Genomic DNA, 8,586 nt, shown 5'->3' with positions numbered 1-8,586 from the left:
AAAATCTTATGTCGTTAACCTATATAATTTTTTTTAAAAAAAATTGCCGATCAAATCGAAATATTTGATATAATAAAACATAATACTACTAGATGGAGGAAAGTTAGACTGACCGAGTATGGAGGAAGTATCTAAGGGGGTGTTTGGTTTCTAGGGACTAATGTTTAGTCCCTTCATTTTGTTCCATTTTAGTATATAAATTGACAAATATAGAAACTACAATAGAGTTTTAGTTTCTATATTTGATAATTTTGTAACTAAAGTGGAATAAAATGTAGGGACTAAAAATTAGTCCCTACAAACCAAACACCCTTTAAGAATGCGTGGCGGAAGTAACAGAAGAATGAAGGAGCGACGACCTAGCCATCCATCCGCCGCCGGCGACGGCGTACCTGGTCGAACTGGCGTGGTCGAGACGGAGAGAGGACCCCAAGCCGCCCGCTCTCGTAGCATTTGCATTGCACGCGAGCTGAGGCATTGTCTCCCGGCGGCCGGCGCCAGGTGTTCGGCCTTCTGGTGCACGGCCACCAGCGCTCGCCGCCCGGCAGCGGTATATATACTGCCCGGCGGCGTCCCCGGCCCCTCACCTCAGGGAAGCGGCGCGGCGCGGTGGTCAGTCCCGTGTCCCGTCCCGCGGGCGACACATCACCACCGCCATGCGTCTAAACAGTCGTGTCGACGCGGGATTGCGCGGGTCGGCCGCCCGACGGGTGGCGTGGGCCGCGTCGACACGGTTGGATTTCGATCGGAGGCCCGGAGCTGCTCTCTCTGCAGTCTGCTATGGTCCCCACATCCGCATCGCACGCCTCGCGGCATTATCCAGCCCCAGCCGTCAGCCACTCAGCCGCCTCTCGTCGACACGAATGCGCAAAGCAAACACCACGCGGGCCAGGCCAGGCGCGCACGCACGGGACGGGGGCATCCGAACACCACCACCCAGCACCCACCAGCTCGGCGAAAAAAAAGAAGGAAAATTTTAGATACCCTGCCGCACGCCGCGACCTTCGGCCCCGTCTCCGGTCTCCGCCTTCCCCCACCTATTGGGGAGCGCTCCTGATTCGCGGGAGCCAGCGGGCGAGACAAAGAGAATCCCCCGCTCCTGCGCCGCCGCGGATCAGCGCCGTCGCCGATCGGAGGCTCTCGCTTCCCCCGGCGGGCGGCGCGCGCCGGGAGATGGACGGCGGCGCGGGCGCGGGCGCCGGCCGGAGGAACGTCTCATCGTCCTCCGGATCCAGGAGGAGGGTCCTGCCCGCCGAGAACGGGCACGGCCATGACGCCCCGCCGCCCTCCAGGCGGTCCTCCGTCTCCCTCTCCCGCGGCCACTCCACGTACGTGATCCGCCGCACCCGCCTTGCTCTGCCCTTGTTATGCGTAGCGTAGACCGTGCTCCGTACCTACCGTCTCTGTGGCATGGACGCATGGTGTCTTCGGATCAAGGCTTCAAGCGTCGCGTCGCGTGTCAACCTGGAGTAGCTTCCGTGTGCCTCGCTTTGTTTGTAGCTGGGAGCTTCCATAGCCTAGATTTGACACCTCCCCCGGTTTGTGGAATCGATGGATGTTACGCACTTTTTAGTCTAACAATACCAAGTACGGGCCGTTTTTCAGTTACAACAGACAAGTGCTGAATCCCATTCAACTCTTACAACCATGCCGTACCACATACGCATGACTCCGGCTGTGGAATTTCGCGTGTAACGTAAACCACACACGTTTCACTAACACAAGCAAGATTGCAACACGACATTGATTGCTGTCAAGCCATGATTATATTGCCATGCCTGCTCTATCAAATGGACAAGACCAAAATCTTCACAGCTGAAAAAAAACGTACCTCGTGTGATTCTTTCCAGGTCACTGACCGGCGAGAGGACCGTGAAAAGGCTGAGGCTGTCCAAGGCGCTGACGATACCGGATCACACAACCGTGCACGAGGCTTGTCGGAGGATGGCGTCACGCAGGGTTGACGCCGTGCTGCTGACTGACTCCAACGCTTTGCTCTGTGGGATCCTCACCGACAAGGTGAGGGGATGTTCCTTCGCTTTTTTTTTCGTGTCAGTGCCGCCTTAGATGTTCCCATTTCTCACTGTATGCTGTATTTTGGGAACGCTGGTCAGGACATAACCACAAGGGTGATTGCTCGTGAGTTGAAGATGGAAGAGACACCGGTCTCCAAGGTCATGACCCGAAACCCTGTATTTGTTCTCGCGGACACGCTTGCAGTCGAGGCGTTGCAAAAGATGGTGCAAGGTCTGTGAATGCTCCCACGGTTTCTGTGCGCCTCACCTATATTCATCTTTTAATGTTCCCTGATGAAACGTATCCTTCGGTTCCAGGTAAGTTCAGGCATCTGCCTGTCGTGGAGAATGGCGAGGTCATTGCAATTCTGGACATAGCCAAGTGCCTATATGATGCTATTGCACGGATGGAAAGGGCGGCGGAGAAAGGAAAAGCAATTGCCGCTGCCGTCGAGGGCGTTGAAAAGCATTGGGGAGCAGCTGTGCCTGGTCTGTACTTGACATATTCCCTACCTCTTCTCATCTTTATTCTACATTTGGAAATGAAATTATGCATCCAACTTCATTCTACTACCCTTCACCTTTATGTTTCACATGTATATTATAAACTTTATGTATGAAAGTTTGCTCTCATGGCTTTTCTAGTGTGCTCCTTTAATCTTCTCTCTGTTTATTTTGCAGGTCCTAACAATTTTATTGAGACGCTTCGAGAACGGATGTTTAGGCCATCGCTGTCTACTATTATCTCTGAGAATCCAAAGTAGGTAATATCCGTTCTTTTTTCAGATTAAGTGCCTTCTTGAGCATTCATGCAACATAAATGCCAGTTCAGAACAACTTATGTCCTGATCTCAATTCTTTAGAGTTGTCACTGTTGCACCATCAGACATGGTGTTGACAGCATCAAAGAAGATGCTGGAATTAAAAGTGAGTTCAGCAGTTGTAGCAATTGAAAACAAACCTGGAGGAATTCTGACGTGAGTACCTTTTCTTAGTCTAATCACAGGAACAACTATTTCTAGACCTGACTCGAACTACAAGCCTTGCTTTGATTTATATGACAGATCTAGAGATATATTGATGCGTGTTATCGCCCAAAATCTTCCTCCTGAGTCCACCACGGTCGAGAAGGCAAGTCTCTTTACAATTACCTTTGTATCGCTATGCAATCACATTTAATTATCTGTACCTACTCATCAACTAACTGCCATCATGTTTGAAATTCCTTTCCACAGGTCATGACTCAGAGTCCTGAATGTGCCACAGTGGACACCCCAATTCTTGATGCTCTTCACACAATGCATGATGGGAAATTTTTACATTTGCCTGTCCTGGACAGGGGTATGTCTATGAACCATGAGCTAACTGAACCCTGTCGTTGTCTTTTGTAATAAGACTGTTTAATGGGTATGACATATTGTCTTCATCCAGATGGAAATGTTGTGACTGTTGTTGATGTTCTTCACATAACTCATGCTGCAATTGCTACGGTGAGTGTCAACTTCTTTCTACTTGAATCTAATGCAGATATTTGTGCTTCCATCTTACCTATTACCCCTATGCACTCACTTTTGCTGGTCTGAGGTTAGAAACCATTTTTGCTATATGTTAGTGCCCACTGCCCACAATACTTGATTGTCCAGTGTGCAAAATGAAGTCTCTAGAACTCAGTTGTCATTTGTACTGTAATTGTTATAAACTGCATGCTATAAGCTGTAACTGTCATTCGTACAGCAATTTGTGCTACTGTAAATTTTAGTAAGATGTACGTCTGCAAGTAACATTGACCATTATGTTAGTGTACTTGTCTTCTCGACTGTGCATGCCTGACTGCCTGAGTACCTTTTTCTGTCTAGGTTGGAAACAGCGGGGCAGCTGGATCCGAGGCAACATCTGCCATGATGCAGAGGTTCTGGGATTCAGCAATGTCCATTGGACCTATTGATGATGACGATGACTCGAGAAGGTTAGTTTGTTGGAAAATGTACCAACGTACATAAAAGTTCTGCATAAAATTTTTGACTTGTGACAAAGCCAAAACGATCTATAATTTGGATTAGAACGGAGGTAATATCATTCTGATGGCATCCTGTGTTTTTTGTGTGACCGGATTTACCTGGCATTTTCCCAGTGAAGGGTCGACTAGAGTGGTATCTGAGGCAACAGATATAGGAAGACCAGCCTTCTTTCCAGCTTCTGGCTTATCAAACACTTTTGGGTTCAAGATTCAGGATAAGCAAGGGAGGATGCACAGATTTAACTGTGGTATGCATGCTCACCTCAATCCGCGGACTGTAGTCGTTTCATAAAAAATAATAATTGTTTCCAGTGATTTAAATTTGTCTCTGAGCTTTACCTGTTCTGAATATCAGAAACAAGCGGCCTGGCAGAGCTGATAACCAGCATTCTTCAGAGGGTCGGCGACGACATTGACAGAAAACACCTGCCGCAAATTTTGGTACTGGCTGAACCTAACACCTTCGTCAACACGAGACAGTACCCGCGTTGCTATTTCGATTTCCTAAGTCCATTCTCTGTTCTTTCCCGGTGCCCACTACACAGTACGAAGACGAGGACCGTGATAAGGTCGTGCTTTCGTCGGACAGTGACCTTATAGCCGCTGTGGACCATGCGAGAAAGATCGGTTGGAAGGTAATGTCGTTTCCCAAGCAGAGGCGCGCCTTTGGTTGTTCCCCCGCGAAGAAGAAGATGCTCATCGACGCTTCTCTTTTTGCAGAGCATAAGGTTGCATCTGGATTACGCCGGCGTTGGCCGGCGGAAGGGAGGGGGTGGACCTTCGGACTTGGAGTACGCTGGCAAGGACGCAGCATGGGCTTCTGCGTACAGCGCCGTCGCGGCAGGGGCGGCTCTGGTTGCTGGGCTCGGTGTGATGGCCTACTTGAAACGGTCGGGGTAAAAGCTTGGAGGCGGAGAGCACGACGGCAGAGGGAGCACACGCTTCTCATCGGATCTGTGTGATACAAATGATACTGCGTCGGAACGAGCAGAATGGCTGTGTAAGTAATTCTTGTGAAAAAGAGAGAGAGAGAGGGAGATTTTAATAATACTAGTGTCAAGGCAGTGAATGGCCGCCTGCATACGAGGGAGTACACGGAACTGGTCGAGCCTTTTTGGTGGGTTCAGAGTCTCCACGACTAATTTACCACGGCTGTTAGCGTCGTCACGATTGTATTTGTATCATAAATCACACGATCATTATACAAGAAGAGTCTTGTTGAGCCTCACCCTGTCTCGTAGAGCCTGACTGACTGGCTGGTTACGCGCAGTGCCAGTGCTCCACTAGCTCGATCGCAGATACTGGGTCGTCAAGGGACATGGGCGGGCATTCGATGCGGCTCCCGGTGGTGGTGGTGGACTGGACTAGCTCGTTCCAGCTGATGCTCCCTCCACTCCACGTACGGACCACCATTTGTGTGACGATCCAGCCAGCAAAACGTCAGGAGCCGTACCACGCGAAACAAGTGCAGGTGCAGTGACTGCATGTGCCAGCCGCCAGGGACCAGCTGCTAGTGCTAGCTAGAGTGCTTGGAAGGCCGCGGGCGCGCGGGGCACGTCCTGCGTGCTCGCTCTGGCGGTGGCACGGTGGTCAGTGGTCACCCATACCAGGGCAGGGGCCGGGTACCATCCTAGGTTCCCGACGCCGGGAACGACAAGGCTGAGCTGGCGTGCCCACATCAGGCCAGTCGGGGCTCCCGGTCCCAGGTCCCTCGACCTCGTCGTCTACCACATGATAAACGCTGTTGCTGGATGCCTGGATCTCTGGCGCCCGATCGACCACGCGGCGCTTGGTCCATCAACCATCATCACAGTCGCACACGGCCCCGCTGGCTCCCGCCGGCGCGGCGGAGACCGCGTGGCGGCACGCGGCAGGCGTCGCCAGCCCGCTGGGTGGCCGACACACCAAGCCGATCCTCCTTGAACGCGGGTGGGCACCAATCCTTGGCGCGAGGCACCTTATTGTATTACCCGGAATTGGATTTGGTTCCAGCTAGGCAATTCACCACCAGCGGCATTTATGCTCGTCGGAACTCGGAATTAAACGGATCGCGGCGACGACGACGACATGATGCGCGCTGCACTGTTGCGTGCGTGCTTGCGTGCATGCATGCTCCGACAGGAATTCGAACTCGAGCTGAACCTGAACATTGAGCAGCAATCAGCTCTGGGGAGCAGTTATTATGAACCGATCCGATCTGCGCGACCAAAATGCAAATGCATGCAGTGCCCCTAGCAAGCGGACAACCCTCAACGACGACATGCATGCATGGTCCCAATACCAATACCAATACCAATCATATGCGTGCATGGTCTCAACGACGACATGTACATAAGGTAAAATAGAGTACGTGAAACTGTAGATAACACTATTTGATATTGTTTGAAATAGGAGATAAGATAGGGAACGTGACAGTGGTGCTACTGCTACCCTTAGACTTTGGGGTTGGTATCGGCCATACTTCCGTTCTGGCAATCAGATGTACCAATACCAATCATATGCGGGCTTTGTGCAGCCATCTGCCATGTGCCAAAGCTACTACTTTCAATCCACGAGGTCCATCCCATTCATGGCGAAGCAAATGATATAGTACCTGCATCGCTGGGGCTCCGCATGCAGTTGCACTGATCCATGTACTATCTTGGACAGTAGTAGTAATTTTTTGGGTACAAAAGTAGTTTGACAAGGACTATAATCGAAAAGGTAATTTTGGCAGCAGTAAATAAAGTAAAGCTGCTGCACATATCATTAAAACTATCAAAGCTAGGCACAGCCTCATCTAGCTAGTTCAATCAATCACTCCTTTTTTGGATGGATGTATTCATGATTCATCTTGATGACAGTGATGAGTCACTCCTCTTTGTCAGTCGGTACGGCGCGGTGGCGGGGCATCATGCATCAACTTTGTTGTCCTTGTCGCAGAAAATCCCCTCGTCGTCTTTGTCTGTGATGCGAGAATTGAGATCGATCGACCAGCCGGCAGCCGGTGGTATTCATCCATCCCTCCGTATCTACGTACGGCTGCAATGGCGAGTTTGGCAACGGGACTGTTTGGAGCCCGCTCATCAGCACAGTGCAGTGCAACAGACAAGCGCATTCGCGCCAGAGACTGTCGGACTCGTCTTCTTCATCTAATTCACCAACCAGACACTCGATAAAGACATTTTTACGCTCGACAAAACTTTTGTGAAATATTGCACTAGAAAAACACTCGGTAAAAAAAATACCGGCAAAGCACGGTGGATCCAAGATTTATAAAGAGCCTGAGCCAATCTATAAATTGCTTTGGTTCAAGAAGTGATTTAGTGGGTGTTTGGTTTCTAGAGACTAATTTTTAGCCCTTATATTTTATTTTATTTTAGTCTGTAATTGACAAATATGGAAATTAAAATAGAGTTTTAGTTTCCGTTTTTGGCAATTTAGAGACTAAAATGGAATAAAATGGAGGGACTAAAAATTAGTCCCTAGAAACCAAACACCCTATTAGTTATTGATCTCTTTGCAACAAGGTTCCACGTCCTAATCACACTTGATGTCCATATAAAAAAACATTAAAGTGGTTAAACAATACAAATATATATAGGAACAAACAACGAACATGTGATAGCTCTTTACCGGAGTTTGGATTAGAGTTTCTTTGAAGAGGACTGCAAAAGTGATGCCATAATGTCCAACGCCGCTGCGGATCGAGCGTGTGTGAGGAGCCGGGCAAGTCACAGGGTCACGTACAGAATCGCGCTTCCTCCAGCGTCACAAAATTTGTGTGGCAAGCAACGGTTGGGCTGGCCTCGCCTCGCTTTGGGGACTTATGCCATAGCAGCAGCAACGCTCGTTTGTAATGTGCAGGCGCGCATCGTTTGTTTTCGGCTGGTGCAGTGGTATCCTATCTTGTATCTATACTACTTATTAAAGTTATAATGGTAGTCTATCATTTCTTGTTTTACTATTATTTCATGTTCTACCATTCTCGTTCCTTGTTATGACTTTCTCGTTCCCCTTTCCTGGACAGTCCATTCTTATTCTCATTCTCCCGCACAGTTCACGTCTAGCTAAAATTAAAAAACACACTGTTGACGCCTTTTCGGAGCGCCAAATACTCAAGAAGAACCGGCGGCGGTGCTCTCTGGTCAGGCACGGACGGTCCGCGGCCTGGGGCCGGACGGTCCGCGACCTGGCGCAGGGGCTAGGGTTTCCTGCCTGACGGCCGGACGGTCCGCGCCCTGAGGTCGGACGGTCCGCGCGTGCGCAGGGGCGGCGGAAGATCGCCGGCGGCGCCTGGATGTCGCTCCCGGGAGGGACCCCGTCGGGGAGGAGAGATCCTAGGGATTGTCTAAGCTCGGGCTGGCCGACCTAGACTCCTCTAATCGACGTAGAGTCGAAGGGAGGCGAAGAATTTAGGGATCGAGAGGCTAAACTAGAACTAGACTAGAACTACTCCTAATTGTACTGAAAATAAATGCGAATAGAAGTTGTATTGATTCGATTGATCATTAGAAATCGGCCGTAGACCTCTCTATTTATAGAGGAGGGGGGCTGGACCCTTTACACAACTGA

General features: G+C 50.0%; 1 protein-coding gene across 2 annotated transcripts; it reads left to right on the top strand.

Moving 5' to 3' along the window:
- Positions 1 to 966: 966 nt before the first annotated feature.
- On the top strand, positions 967 to 5,260 carry LOC100279329 (uncharacterized). Of its 2 annotated transcripts, none has more exons than NR_176412.1 (14): positions 967 to 1,328; positions 1,851 to 2,019; positions 2,115 to 2,247; positions 2,334 to 2,504; positions 2,697 to 2,779; positions 2,879 to 2,992; positions 3,080 to 3,146; positions 3,251 to 3,356; positions 3,447 to 3,505; positions 3,872 to 3,981; positions 4,147 to 4,280; positions 4,388 to 4,473; positions 4,578 to 4,667; positions 4,753 to 5,260. NR_176412.1 is itself a non-coding variant. In NM_001158091.2 (14 exons), the coding sequence occupies exons 1-14, from the start codon at positions 1,174 to 1,176 to the stop codon at positions 4,930 to 4,932; spliced, it is 1,653 nt and encodes a 550-aa protein (NP_001151563.2). In that variant the 5' UTR covers positions 1,044 to 1,173; the 3' UTR covers positions 4,933 to 5,260. The 2 variants fall into 2 exon arrangements, 1 of the variants encoding a protein (NP_001151563.2); NM_001158091.2 differs by having other exon boundaries at positions 1,044 to 1,328; positions 2,697 to 2,775.
- Positions 5,261 to 8,586: the final 3,326 nt, after the last annotated feature.

Source organism: Zea mays, chromosome 3 (genome assembly GCF_902167145.1).
Source record: "Zea mays cultivar B73 chromosome 3, Zm-B73-REFERENCE-NAM-5.0, whole genome shotgun sequence".
NCBI lineage: Eukaryota > Viridiplantae > Streptophyta > Magnoliopsida > Poales > Poaceae > Zea > Zea mays.
This window is presented reverse-complemented; position numbering and strand designations above follow the sequence as displayed.

Bases quoted from the DNA above. Each gene is read 5' to 3' on its own strand.
- LOC100279329 (NM_001158091.2), top strand. From the start codon at position 1,174: ATGGACGGCGGCGCGGGCGCGGGCGCCGGCCGGAGGAACGTCTCATCG. The intron at 2,020-2,114 runs GTGAGGGGATGT...AACGCTGGTCAG, and splicing joins GTGGGATCCTCACCGACAAG to GACATAACCACAAGGGTGAT. The intron at 2,993-3,079 runs GTGAGTACCTTT...TTTATATGACAG, and splicing joins AAACCTGGAGGAATTCTGAC to ATCTAGAGATATATTGATGC.